Genomic DNA, 15,102 nt, shown 5'->3' with positions numbered 1-15,102 from the left:
GGCCATTTCATAGTCAGTCCTCTGTCCCCACACACTCAACCCTTGTTTGTCCATCTGTGAGGTACGTGCCACTCCTAAGTACTATGTATATATTGTTTCCTTTAGTCCTTGAATTCCCTCTCCTCATTTTTACTGAGTGCTGTGCAAGGTCAAAGACAGACATTTTGCTCCTTGTCACACAGGCAGACAGCACTGTAAATAGGCGGGGCACTACAGAATAAAAATAGAGCTCAGGGGTTTGGAAGACCCCATCTCATAAGGGAACATGTCCTTGGAGAAGTGACATTTGAGCTGAGGTATAAAGGAAAAGGAGTTACCTAGTGACCAAAAGAAGTGAAGGAATTGTGTGTGAGAGCCTGTACCAGCTGGCCCCTGGGGACAGTGACTTCCTACTGTGACAGAGTAGCAGTGCTGAGAGGAGCCTCCACTCAGTCCCCCCCTTGGCCTAAGGCACTGTACCGCCTGGACAGTGAAGTGCGAGTTTGCCCAGAACGTCCAGAATGCTTCTGGCCTGGAGTCTCAGACTCAACACGCAGGAACACTGTGGTGTAGGCGTTTGGACCTGCCCTGGCTGCAGTATGGTTCACTGTGGAACTCACTAAATCATCAGAATCTGGCCATGACATTATCACAAGCCTCTTTCTCAAGTGGTTGTCTGTCTATGTGAAACAAGTGTCTGTACTTCAGTCCTCTACTCAAAAAAAAGTCCTCTATGCAAAATGACAATAGTTTATATACATTCCTCAACAAAGAAACACATCCCAGGTGAATATAAGCAGTTCCTAACACGTCTCTCAAATTTAACAAGCAATTTTATGCTTTTAAATGTTTTGGTGTTTCGAAATATCCTGAGACATCATCCTGATGCAAAGTACTGTTTTAAAGTCTGCTGCTAACTGGCTGGTGAACACTAGATGGCAGTGTAAATTTTATTTCTGAAGGTGTGCCTCTGTATCAGGTACTAATTCTACAGGTCACTCACAATTGAGTCTGCAGTTGAGATTTTATAGACCTTTCATACAGGCATGGTCATTCCCGAGGCCTTCCAGGCTTCTTAGATGTGCATGAGCCCTGTGATTATTGCTGTCCTCTGATGGGATCCTGGATCACCTAGGAGATAAGCCTCTGGGTACTCGTGGGGAACTATCTGGATTAGGTTAACTGATGTGGAAAAATCGACCTCAGTTGTAGGCAGGACCCCTTCCATGGGCCAGGATTGGGAACTGTTTGAAATAGAAGAGCTGAGTGCCAGCTTTCATTGCTCTCTGCTTCCTGATTGGATGTACCATGATCATCTGCTTCTGGCTTTTGTTCTCTTCCCTTCCCTTTCATAATGGAACCTTGAACTGAGACCTAAATTCTTATGTTGCTTCTGTCACAGCAACAGAAAAAGAACTGAAGACAGGTTCCCCCCATAAAGCCTCACAGTACATGAAGAACAAGGATTCTTATATGCTCAGATTAAGCCGACTTTCCAGGAAAAGCTAAGACTATAAAGAACATTGTGCTAAGGCTTGACTATGTTGAATGTAACTGCAAACATGAGAAAATGTTGGCTGTTAAGCAAGATTTTGAATGAGTAAAAGATAAGAAGAGAAAGGGCAGAGAGGTCTAGTCTCAAGCCAATTTTGTTAGAAAGATAATAAAATCCTGAGGTTTCATTCGCATTAAAGTGTAAAGGCTCCTTGTTAATACTCCCGTGGCCTTGGAGAACAATCAGACCAGGTAGATGATGAGTGCTATGGAAGGTAGTCTGGCTCAGGCCACCCCTAGCAACTGTTGAGAGTCTGCAGAAGCCATCTTATCTCCAAACTTCAGTGTCTTACTTATGCTAGGTTGGGTCCTGCCCACTGCCTGTTTCTATACTGGCTGTTAGCTAAGGTCAGTTTTAAGTGTTTAAATGGTTGGAGATTAGATAAAAGAAGATAGCGTTTGCTACATTTGAAGTGATGTGAAATTCCAATTTCAGTCTGTTGGGAGAATGGTACCATTATAATGGAGTTTGAAGTTGATTGTGACAGAGGAAGAGACATAGCAAGTTTCCAGGGTTCCCAGAACTGCACAACTAACTGGAAACTCAGTTCAGCCCACCACAGCTCCTAGCTTATCTCTTCCCAGCCACAGTGGTAGTGAATGCTAGGGCTGGTGACCAGGGTGACCTTGGGGACTGGGGCTTCAGCTTGCCAGCTGTTCGGCAAGCACATCACTTGACCCCTTTGAGCAGCACATATGACAGTGTCTCTGAGGCTTCTCTACTCTTAACTGGCCCAGCATTTTATAGAAATTCGGTCTTCTCTGCTAGCCCTTAAACCCTAGTTCAACCTATCCTTGTCTGCTGGCTTTGAAATAGCAAGGGGCTTTGGGACCAGACACACTTCTGTCCACTTTGACTGAGTACCATTCAGTATGTACAACTCACTTTTCTATGCTGCTTTTCTTTCTGATGTAATGTGAGCCATGGTCTGTGAGGATTGAATGAGGTCTGTGTGAATTCCCTTGGTGAGTGATGATTAAGTTAACTCCACGTCCAGTGATGCCCTGACCATCAAACAAAGCCTGGGTTGGGGTAAACTAGGCCAATGGGCAGGGCTTAAGACTGTAGGTGAGCTGGTTATGATAGTATGGTTCTAAGCTAGACTCAGTCAGGTGAGCGCCACTGATCAGCCATAGTCTCTGGCTCCCAGCTAGCCTGACCAGGTCCCTTTGCTGAGAGAGAGTGGAGTAAAGGAACCTCAGCTGTCTGGGCAGCCAGTCTAGGCATGAGGGTGAGCTGGGAATTGGAGCTCGGTACATGTGCAGTTCCTTTGGCTGGAGTCCCACTCATGAGGGAAATTCCTGCTCCTCTCTTTGGATGGAGGAGGAGGGGAAAGCCAGTACACACAGAAGTGCCAGGACAGGGGAATAGGTGTCCCCATACTGTGTTGCCCATGAAGACGGGCAAGAATCCCTCATCCGCTCCCACCGAGTTCTCCTTCTCTAAGGTTGTAAACTGTTGCCAGCCTTTCAGCTTTACAGTCCCCTCCCAGTGCAACGTGCTGGCCTTGGCCTGCTTCTAGGAACATTTTATAAGCAGTGTAATCACAGAATTGAAAGAGTATGGGTTGAAATACTGCCTTCGGACCATGAGGCTTTGTTAGGTTGACATAATTAGGAAGCTATAATTTTTTCCAGAATGTAGAGCTCAGACTTTATTGACCCATTTAATTTTTTTAATAATGGCATTTTACTAGAGCAGAACAGCATGCAGCCTAGGCAGCCTCTGGCTGGATCTTAGAATGACCTTAATTAGAATAATTTCTCTACTCTGTACCTTTTCCATAATACCCTGGCAACAAAACAATGCCACTTGGGAAAATAACTTGGTTGGTTTCTGTTGTTACTAAAAGACTGACAACACTGTCAGTTTCCAGTGTCCAAGGTCAAGTAGGTCTATATAATGTATCTGTGGACTCCCCTCCTCCCTGAGTAATCAGTATTCTCAGATTAGCCTTTAGAATTCACTCTCACTGAGCTGGGCTCCTTAACTGGGAATATGGAGCCAGAGGATAGTAATCCAGTGTGTTTTGAACCAGTGTGGTATAGGTAACCTGGTAACGTCATATTCTTTCAGAAGCCAGCACCTTTCTCTGTCTGATTTGGGAACAGAAACATTTGAACAGAAACATTTCACTTCACTGTTCCCAGAAAAGCCATTCAGACTGCAGATTAGGGACATGTAACAACTTGCCCTCTCATCACCTGAAAGTAACCTCTCATCACCTGAAAGTAAGGAGTCACTTATTCAGACACCTGGGGAAGAACATTCCAGAAGGAGAACCAGGACTTGTATGGCCCATATGCAGCACGAATGGAAAGTGAAGGAGCAGAAGGCTGATGAGCCCAAGCCAAAGGGCTGGTGTAGGTGAAATGAGCCCAGAGCCTTGTTTCTCCTAACAGTCCTTGCTCTTAGAAGCCTTTGGAAGGTTTGTTCAGAGGACCTGACAGGATCCAAATCTTTGAGAGCATCCACATGGCTGGCATGCCAGAGCAGACGAGAGGGTGGGCAGAAGCAGCAGACTTAGAACCAACTTCAGCTGCAGACTGGGTGGGACATGGTGCTGGATAGAGTCTGGGCAGTGTTCTGAAGGTAAAGCCCACAGGATGTGTAGATGGCTCTGTAAACTCAGAGGGGCAAAGGGAGCTAGGATGCTGTCAGGGTTTGGGTCTGAGCAGCAGGAAGGAATGGACTCACTGCTGCACAGTCTGGAGAAAGCTGCTGGAGAGCCTGTCTGAAGAGGTGAGGCTCGGCTTCAGATCTAAACAGGAGTGGGGCTGCCTAGTGGATCATTAGCTGTGTCTGTCCGAGTTCAGTGACTTTCTCCTTTCACTGACTTGTGGTACTTCAGAGACCTCCCACCATTCTTTAAAGCTCCTCGTGTTCTTCAGGATCTTAGCTGCACAGAGCCTTTGCCCTGGTCCATCCTTCAGAGCACTGTGATGGTGCTGGAGATCCTGTCTTCAGAGCTTTGCTTCTTCTCTGCTGAGGGTACTTGCCCTCAGTTCCCAGTGCTTCCTGGGTTCCTCTTGTGTTCTGCTTCTTCTTGAGCACACAGACTCAGATCTCAGGGTCTGTTTAAGTTTTGCCTAAAATAGCTGTTCTGTTCCAGGCAGTTCTACATCCCTGGTTCTTCCTTTTCAAACCTCCTGCTATCACCTAAACCTTGCCATTCGTTTCCCTCCTTATGTCTGCCTCATTAAAATGGGAGCCTTTCTATTGTAGCCCAGGCTAGCCTTGAGCTCTCAGTCCTCCTATCTTCTCAGTCCTGGGTCCCAGGGGGTGGTTGTCACACCCAGCAGCTCCTTTCTGAAATTCAAGTTCTACAAAATTTTATCATGCTCCTACCCTTAATAAGTGCTGGGAAACCGAGAGACAAGAGAAGCTGGGCATACAGCTAGTTCTGTGGTAAACACTTGCTTATCATACATGAGACCCTGGTTCAGTCCCAGCATTAACTGGGGGAGAGGTGGGAACAAATAAACTGAATGTGGAGATGAGTAAGGCAGATTCTCAGCTCAAGGTCAGTAGCCCCAGGCCTGACCTCCCACCACTGTACGTGTGACATGTCACCTCATCTCCTCTTTATCACCCCAGCCTTTCCATTGGCTACAGAGTCCCTGACAGCTCGGGCAGTCACTAAGGTCAGCATTCCAACTGTCCTGCATTGCAGCTCTTCTCCTTCCACTGTTACCTGCTTCCACTGTTACTCTTGCTTCCTTCAGCCGTGCCTGCCTCTCAAGAGTTTGTAGATTCCTCCACCCCCATCCACTACACACACACACACACACACACACACACACACACACACACACACACTGATCTGAACTCTCCTGCCTCACTGACCATGGTGGCACACACCTGTAACCCCAGCACGTGGGAGGTGGAACCAGGAGGTTCAGAATTCCAAGGCCGTCTTCAGCTCCCTAGTGAGATTGAGGCAAGGTTGACGTACATGAGACCTGGTTCCAAAAAACAAAGAAGTATTCTAGGGATTGATGAAGTTTGAAACTCCAGAGTAGGCTGCCTTGGTCAGACTCCATCTCTGTTAGTAACTGACTGTGCAATCTTGGCAAGTCAGATAGCCTCTCTGTGCTGCAGTTGCTTCACTTGTAAAATGGGGATAAAATAGCACCTACCTGGAAGCTTTGAGAGTTACGTAGGTAAATGTACATAGCCTCCTGGATTAGAACAGTGGTCAGTGTCAGTATGTGTAAAGTCTTGCTAGCCATTGGCCTGTGCTGTGTGATACAACACATCTTTATGCACAGGCCTGCCATTGTCTCCTGCTTGATAGTTTATTGAAAGCTGGATCTATATTCAACTCCTGTGTGTAGCCTAGGCATTAACAATTTAATTTCATAATGTGTACTCCCCATACACATTATATGCCCAGTATATGCTCTAAAGTTGCTGTGAATCTAACATTCCTAGCAAAAACAAGGTTATAGTATTTAACTTTCCATGTCCTTCAGCATGTGACACAGTAAAGCATTTGCTATGGTTTTTTTTTTTTTTTTGTCACTTCTTCACCCTCAGCTTGTGACTGCTTCTATATAAAACTATAGTCAAGACAAGGTCAGTGATGTTTTGACCCTGAACTAGCTATTTCTTGATGTACCTGGCAACCAAGTCAGAAGGAAAAATATACTCCTTTAAGTTTCTGAGCCAGTAAATAAACTTGTCTTTTTCACTTTCTCCACCTTTCTCCTGAAGTTAATTGACCAGTTCAAACTTGTACCTCACTTAGTCGCCTCTAACTGAATCTACTATTTAGATGTAGTGACATCCACAACACAGGCTTTTTTTTTTTTTACATAGTAAAGGAAAGAAAACTTGAAGTTTAGATATGCAGATCCCATGAGAATAGTTTGTAATTATTTACAAGATGTTTAATCTTTTCAGAATAGTAATGGTTTTGTTATTGTAACTTCAGTTGTGGCCTTGATAACTTTAGCCTGCTCTGTTTCAGATGCACACTGTGTATCCCATGCTCTTAAAACACAGTGAAGCAGCAGAGTGGGGGAACCCTCTTGTAAGCACTCCCCACATGTAAGGCCCTAACTTTGGCCGGCAGCTTTGGCTCAGTACCATTGTCTCCTTCCCTCAAGCCTGGGCCTGTATCCTGGGTGAGATGTCTGTTTATACACCCGACCCGCATCCTAGACGTTTCCGTTGCTTCCATACCCAAACAGTCTGTATTACCCTTCAAAATCTCTCACATCTGTCACTTCAACCCCTCAAAGACACTGTCTGTACCGAGCCTAATTCTCTTGGACAATGGCAGTGGTTGCTCCACTGTGATTGGAACACCCAAGGTTAGGATTCTTCAGTAGTGAGGCAGTCTGCTATGGAGAAACCATGCAGAGTACAAATGGCTCTGTTTATAATCCTCCAGGGGTTATCCTGCTGGTGAAGCCAGCACGGGGAGTGGAGGGCGGAGTGTCTGTGTTTGAGTTTTAAGTAAGTGCTCACTGTAACACTACCTTAAAAGGAATGGTGCATGGTGCAGCCATGTGTGAGGCACATCATGTGCTGCCCTACCTTGGGTGCCTGGTTGACATAGGACCAGCCTAACTTTTCCTTTCCTTACTTCACTCACATGTGTCCAGGTATGGAGTAGATGCTATCTATATGTTCACTCAAACCATCACCCACAGGGTGGGGGATTGTATCTGTTCTTTGTCTCCATCCTGTCAGGACATTGCCTTATATTCTGCCTGTCCTACCCAGCACCTCATCCTACACCATCTGACCATGCTCCACGGTGAGCCCTACTGTCCTCTTCTGCTTTTTTTTGCTGATCTCTCCTACAGTTGGGTGCCTTTTGTGGAGATCAGAAACAAGCCTTGCTCAGTTTTGAACCCTGGCCTAGTACTTATCCTGAGAGGGAACGCATGACTTGTGGATGCCTTTACCTATATAAAGGAATCAGATATGCATATGCACTGAGCACAGGCCCAGCATATACTCAAGATTAGTCAGGCACTCTGTGCTCCCTGTTTTTACTGGGGAAGCAGACACAGGCACACGGTCCTTCCACATAGTATCAGAGGAGAAAAACAGACCTTTTTTTTGTCATTTGGAGAAACAATAAATGCAGCGGAAAAAAGCAAAGCAGGGTCAGAAGCAGATAGCAGCACAGCCAAGGGGAGAGTCAGAGGTGGTCCCAGCTCTGTCCCAAAGCAGAGAAACAGGGCAGCTTTGCAGTGCAGGCCCAATAACCTCCTGACCAGCACTGCATGAAAAGTGGTGTTGACTGAGTGCCATGGAAGCCACTGTTTCCGGAATGAAATCAGAGCCCTTACCATAACAGTGGAAACCCTGTGACCTGTGTCACAGGTGGAAATGGAATGGCCAGGACTCTGTCTGTCCTCTGTCCTCATGGCTAGATGAACAGGTGAGTGAAATGGGGTGGTTTGAGTCTCTGTATTATATAAGTGACCTTTCATGCTGCAGCATGTGAGTCTGAAGTTCGTCTGTAAAGTGCAGAGTATTGAACTAGGCGGAGAGGGTCACTGTTACTGATTATGCTACCCTCTCCCACCCCCATTCTCATACCCGTTGGTCTGGACACTCTGCTCCAAGTCTTAGCTTCAGGGTCACTTGGTCAGAAAAACCTTTCTTCTTGACACTCTACCAAGATTGCATTGTGTTCTCACTGATGCCACCCTCATACTTTCTTCCTCTTTTTTAGCCACACCATGTCTGAATATGGGAGGATGACAGACACAGAGCGAGACCAGATAGACCAGGATGCTCAGATATTCATGCGGACCTGTAAAGACGCAATTCAGCAACTCAGAACAGAAGGTGAAGTGCTCTGAAAGATGCCAGCAGATCCCATGGATGTCCCAACCAGTTCAGCAGCTCACTGTGCAGCCACTTACCACTCCTTCTTCCTTTCTGAATGACATTACGATTTTATAATCCTTCCTGGTCAGCCATCTGAGCTAGGGTGATCAAAGCCCTAAAAAGTCTGTCACTCTGAGAGGACCTCTCTAAATACAATCCATAACCTACTAAAGGCCAAGGTCAGAGGAACCAGATCGTATGTGTGCAAGCATTTGTACATCTGTGGAGACATGCATGCACGGCTGTGTTCTGAGTGGCTAAGGGTGGAACCATATTCCCTAAGATCTACTTGTCCTGTTGAAATCAACTCCCATACAAGATATCAAGGTCGAGAGAAGGCTCGGTAGCCATGTCTTAAAAGCTATGTACTAGAGCTCTGCCACACGATAGCTCTGTGGCCTTAGGCAAATCATTTCATTTCCCTGGGCTCAACTTTTAGGCATATCTCTTACGGTTCACTTAAATTCTAACAGTGTGCTTAGAACCCTGCCTGACACCAGGAGCTTCGCATTATCTCCCCTTCATTGATTTTCATCCCTGTTGCAGAGCTAGATGGCTTCCTAGTCTTATGTCTTCTTTATTCTTAAGCATGCACATTAATACTACGGAGGTTAGAGTTGCCAGGTGCTGTTGTTTCCATGATAGAGACTTCTGGTGGAGAAGCTTCTGAGGAACCCTGAGCAGCCACTGGGGAAGTCTAGTGAAAGCTTGCCAGAAAAATATGCAACATAGAAAATTCTGTGTCCAGCATTGCAGAGCTCCTAGATCACTATGTGAGTCCCAAGTTATGTAGTCCTCTGGTAAAAGCATAACCTGTGCCCCATACTCTTAAGGACGTTAGTTAGGCATTTGTGTGACTTTAGGCTACTCACTGCCTCTGAACCTCAGTTGGCTCATCTGAGGTCGTTCTGGGAAGTCCTGTCATCATGCCTTCCTACTGGTCACCTAGGCCCTGCACCAATAGCAGGATCTTACTATAGGAATTGCCTCAGGCTTCTTCTGTGTGGTAGCTCTTCCTTGTGGCTCGTCACTGCGAAAGGTTCTTAGAGGGCAGTATAGTATGGATACTGCCACTCAGTGTCTAAGGGGAGAAGCAGCCACAGTGAGCTGAAAGACAGCTCAGGCGGAGCGTGTCTGGGTTTCTTGCATGTGTGATTTAAGCATGTCACTTGAAGGTGAGCCTGAGCACTGGATGCTGTTAATACAGCCAGGTCAGCATTCCGGAAGGCGCTGGATCAGCTCCACTCCCCCGGTGCTGTAATAAGCTATAAATTATTTGACTGCAGTTTCTATGGGTTTAATCTCTCACCTGGTGAACCCTAATAAATCTTACTCTTAAAAATGTAGTCTCACTTGACACGAGGCTGTTTTATAGCTACGCTTTTGAACATGCTTTCAATGAAGCGTTCTGGGGACGCTGACTGTTCTCTAGGGTCCTTGAGCACAGACCTAAGTGCTGTCCTTTTCTCTTACAGCCCACAAGGAGATTCATTCCCAGCAAGTGAAGGAACACAGGACTGCAGTTTTGGATTTCGTTGAAGATTACTTAAAAAGTATTTCATTTTCTTCTAAAGGTCAAATGTGGTATTTCATAAGAGATGCAATTTAGATGGGGCTTTGCTAGCTGAAGACCACAGTGTCTCATTAGTTTTAATGACACCTTTGCCTGAGAAGCCATTGAAATAGTCTCTGTTCTGGTTTCTTTCTGCTTCACCAGGAGTGTGTAAGCTTTACTCTGAACAGAGAGCCATCCGAGTGAAACGCGTGGTGGATAAGAAAAGACTGTGAGTATCGCCGCCTTTGCTTTTCCTCAGGTAAAACAGGGCCCACAGGAATGGTAACCAGAGCTCCTAAAACTCCAGCTCTGTACAGGGGCTGCTCTGTGAGCTCTTCACCAAATGCTGCCACAGGGGCTGAGGACACACTGTGTACCGGGTGGTGCTGGTTAACTCGGTTAGCCCCAGCAGCCGTGAGGTGGATTCTTCCATTTTCTGATGATTCCGAGGTTCAGCTGGTTATCAAACCCCTCAGTCTCATGGCAGCCAAACTGGTACTGAGAACTTAACAACCTCTCTTTCTTTTTCATTGGGAGGAGTAAGGAGATCGTCCAGCTCTGTAGTCCATACTGACTTTAAACTGGCATTGAACCCATAGCTTTTGTGCTTCGGCATTCAGAGTGCAGGGCTTACAGGCGTGTGGCACCTACCTAGCTTCCCACCCTGTTCCTTAATTGCCCTATGAGGTGGGACACTTGGAGCTGTTTGACCTTGGTCTCTGCCTTCATATCTCCATCTTTGAAAGTTTTTCCAAAAAAGAGTTTTCACAGTGACCAGAGCTCTCCTGTGTGACAATATGACAGAATATATTCAGGATGCCATGTATACTGAACCCATCCCTCCCTCTACTCCAACACCCATTTTGGCATGGTGGCTGCCAGTTTACCCAGACAGCACCCAAGGGAGCAGGCCTGACTCTGGTGATGTCTGTCTGTCATCTGTATTGTAAGGTGACCAGTCTGTTGCTCTCATAGCCCCCAGGGAGGAGAGGTATGTCTGCCATACTGTTGCAGGTAGGGACAGAAAGAGGCCTCAGCACATTCAGCCTTAGTCTTGCTTTTAAGCAGAAGTTTCCTCTGCAGCCCACACTGATGTCAGTCAGATGAAGAAGGTGCAGCATTACCCTAAGCAGAAGACCCGGGGGAATAGCCCTGTACTCTTGGGCTTTGGAGACGTCTCTACTTCTCAGGCAGGCCCTCAGCCTCCCGATGTGGCTATTGTGGGAACTGCAGGCATTTGTCACCACTCTGACTCTTTCTAGTTCTTCCCTCATAGACACAGATGTCTGCTAAAAACATACATGACGTTGATTATGTAATTCATGCCCCCTTTTGCCCAGGTCTCACAAAGGTCAAATATAGCAGATTTAAAGCTGCAGTGGTTACATCAGAGCTTTTGTTTCTAAATCAGTCCCCAGCTCATCTGCTCTGGCAGGTCCATGTGTGACTTTGTTCTGAAGGAGCTTTGCTTTTCTTGCGCCTAATTCTTGTTGAATTCTCTTCCCATGGAACCTTTTTTACAGCCTGTCCTGTCCTTCTTGTGAACAAAATTGTACTCATTCTAGCCCAACTCAAATGTCACCTGTCCTATGAAGTGTTCCTACTGCTGCCAGGAGTGTTGTGCCTTCCTTCTTAGTCGGTTCCCATTGTGTTGTTAACAGTCAGACACACACACACACACACACACACACACACAACCACCATCGTGTTTCAGCCCATGGTGCTATCCCTGTCCTTTGAGGAAGCCATGGGCAGAGTGTTCACCATTGTCATGAGGGATCAATGGTTGTTTCTCTCTACTGTTCTGTTTGGGTTCCCGGTGGCTGCCATTAAGAGGTTGGTTTGAAGAGTCTGGCTGCTCGTGTTCTGTAGCCTGGTTGTTACTGTCCCGTTTGTATGGTGAAGGAAACCATGCCTGTTGAGATTGCCCACTGTAATGTCTTGAGAGTGTAAATGGGATTATGTTGTATTATGAGCCTAAAATGTTCCCCATCTGCCCTTTCACCGTGTTGACCTAGCTTAAAACAACCCCCTAAGGTGAAGGGCCACATCTCTGTAGTTTTCGCAGTCCACCAGGGACTGATGTGTCATCTCCTATGCACAGCGTAGTCACGGCTGTGCTCCAGGTGGCCTGCCACAATAGTCAGATGACACCAAGCTACTGTATACTATGTCCAGTGAGACAAAGGCACTGTTGGAGTTTGTGCATCCTTGCTCCTTGTTTTATACTCAGCCCTGCAGCAGACCAGCAATAGGCAGTGAGGAATCTGGCACTAACTGTGTACCACACTTGGAGGAACACTTACTTAAAAAGGAACTTCCCTAGTAAGTGGTAGATGCCCAGTAAATACCTGTCAGGTGGGTGTGGAGTTGCTTGAGGTAGAGTGAGCTGACTCTACCTTCCCTGTGATTCAGGTCTCTGTTACTCAAATGCCACTTTGGACTAGGGCGCTGGGCTTTATGTAGAGTGACTTTGCCCTCCTTGTTGGTGCATAAAAAACAGAGAGCAGTCCTTCTGGAATGACTTTTCTGTTTGCAAAGTGTGCTTTCACTACTACTACTACTACTACTACTACTACTACTACTACTACTACTACTACTACTACTACTACTACTACGTCTTCTTCTTCTTCTTCTTCTTCTTCTTCTTCTTCTTCTTCTTCTTCTTTTTCTTCTTCTTCTTCTTCTTCTTCTTCTTCTTCTTCTTCTTCTTCTTCTTCTTCTTCTTCTTCTTCTTCTTCTTCTTCTTCTTCTCTTCCTCCTCCTCCTCTTCCTCCTCCTCCTTCCTTCCTTCCTTCCTTCCTTCCTTCCTTCCTTTATTTATTTTTTGCTTCAAAGCCAAGGAAAAGCTGTCTCTTTCTTGCTTGTTCTTCTACAATTTCAAACACAATTCTAAGGTTTTTTAAAGCCAGGGACCTGTGTTGATCACAGTTAGACAATGCATGGCCTTTAGTTTGAAAAGTACACTGAAGTGAATCAGGGGCATAAACAGATCTTTGTGGTGACATTTTTTTTTTAAAAAAAGATTGCTTCCCCCTCCTGCCAGGTTGCCTTGAGCCAGCTCATTTGTAATTTCCCTGGGGATTTTAGTAGATATTCTCTGTATAATTAGAATCTGTTTTTATCACCTTCCAGAAGTGTTCAACTTTGTCTCTGTCTGCTTCTCTGCAGCCCTTTATTTATTTTACATTGAAAACTGGCACTGCCATACTCCAGGGTGATGGGCATTAAATGAAATGTTCAGTGCAGCCCATCCCCCTTCCTGAACCAGGAGATGAGGAGGGGTAAAGGTGAGTGTCTGTGCTGCCCAGGGTAGGGTATCAGAGAGGCAGTGAGAGGCATGCAAAGATGAGAATATCCTCTCTAGGAGATGGAGGAGTGGTGCTAGAGCTGAGGGTCTCGGTTCTCAGCTGATACAGAAGGTGCAACAATGCTTAGACCTTGTTAATAGGGGTTAGAATAGTTTTCAGTTCCCATAGCTCAGTCTGGAAGTCAATGTGGTGTGTATCTTTGTGACCATGCACAGTGTAGGTTTTCTAGATCTGTCTACTGGGAAGGCCTGTGAGCAATGATGCCACAGTCTGTCTGTCTGTCTGTCTGTCTGTCTGTCTGTCTGTCTGTCTGTCTCTCTCTCTCTCTCTTTCTCTCTCTCTCTCTCTCTCTCTCTCTCTCTCTCTCTCTCACACACACACACACACACACACACACACACACACACCCCACACGTTTTGGTTTCTAAGTACCAGTTCAAGGTTTGAGGGGCCAGGCTTTCTGGAGAAATGGCCTATTCTTAGGCTGGATTAAGGACAGTAAAATGAGCCAGGGACATTTCTGTACTGCATCAGGAGACAAGGGAAGGATTACAGAATGCCAGAATGCGTGATGATGACAGTGGCTGCTCTGAAAGGGTTTCTACCGCCACAGTGGAGTGAAAGCTAAAGGAGGGAAGCGGGCTGTAGCCCAGTGAGAAGTTATATGACTGCTGTTCTTTAGTCTGAGTGGTCACAAGGCTGCTAGGAGCCAGGTTCCTACTATCACAAAAGCTGAAGGTTCTTAAGAAGAAGCCAGAATGAGCCCTGGGTTGGGGGTTGGGGTAAAAAACAAGGAGAGTAGCTTTATTGATAAAGAACCAGGTTTATTGGTAAAGAATCAGGTGGGAGCTGGGTCCTAGGCACTTCCTACTGGGTGATGTCATTTCATCCTTATAAGTACCTTAAAGGCAGAGTTTTCCCCATTTTCTAGATGCTGAGAGTGAAATCATATCCATAGTCACATACAGCAAGTAAGAGGCAGGCTAGACTCAAACCCATGGTTATATCCACACCTCATTTCTGAATGTCTTTTTTATGAGGGTTACTCAGCTCATGACTTCAGAACCCAAACTCTTAAGCTAGGATCAGCGGTCCATGGATTCAGCATCTGCTTAGCAATTAGCAAGCCTAATTTGATATAAAATGTTAAGCAATATTTCATTTTATAATTATACTAATACACTTAATGTTAAATAGACTAAATCCTGTCTTGTTTCTTTTTTTTTTTAACTTGGATTTTTTTATTTACATTTCAAATGTTATCCCCTTTCTTGGTTTCCTATCCATAAACCCCTTATTCCATTTCCTCTCCCCCTTCTTCAATGAGGGTGCTCTCCCACCCATCCACCCACCCTTCCCACCTTCCTGCCCTGACATTCCCCTACACTGGGGGTCCAGCCTTGGCAAGGCCAAGGGCTTCTCCACTCATTGATACCCAACAAGGCCATCCTCTGCTACATATGCAGGTGGAGCCATGGGTCTGTCCATGTGTACTCTTTGGAGGATGGTTTAGTCCCTGGGAGCTCTGGTTGGTTGGTGTTGTTGTTCTTATGGGGTTGCAAACCCCTTCAGCTCCTTCAATCCTTTCTCTAACGGGGACCCCGTTCTCAGCTCAGTGGTTTGCTGCTAGCATTCACCTCTGTATTTGTCATCCTCTGGCAGAGTCTCTCCCTGTCTTATTTCTAAAAAGGTTCCTTTGAGTTTGTTTTCCAGTACTGGGATCAGGACTGTAGGCACGTCAGTGAGCACTGTGTCCTGAGCCCTGCTTCCTGCCCACAGTTGTTTCTGCTATTGACAGTTGTCTCCTTCCTTATGCTTTGTTTAGTCAGGATCTGGAGGGCATTAAT

The 15,102-nt window shown here is 46.0% G+C and overlaps 1 protein-coding gene across 3 annotated transcripts in view; it reads left to right on the top strand.

Moving 5' to 3' along the window:
* Window positions 1-15,102, top strand: part of Stx18 (syntaxin 18) — an 89,956-nt gene that overhangs the window by 55,958 nt on the left and 18,896 nt on the right. For all 3 annotated transcript variants that reach the window (NM_001012151.1, XM_087583823.1, XM_087583822.1), the window contains 3 exon segments: window positions 8,232-8,347; window positions 9,865-9,942; window positions 10,107-10,173. In NM_001012151.1, the coding sequence (NP_001012151.1) occupies window positions 8,232-8,347; window positions 9,865-9,942; window positions 10,107-10,173 (261 nt within the window).

This window comes from Rattus norvegicus, chromosome 14 (assembly GCF_021556685.1).
Source record: "Rattus norvegicus strain SHRSP/BbbUtx chromosome 14, alternate assembly SHRSP_T2T, whole genome shotgun sequence".
In the NCBI taxonomy this organism is placed as follows: domain Eukaryota; kingdom Metazoa; phylum Chordata; class Mammalia; order Rodentia; family Muridae; genus Rattus; species Rattus norvegicus.
Note: the sequence above shows the minus strand (reverse complement) of the source record. Positions and strands in the feature narration are given on the sequence as shown.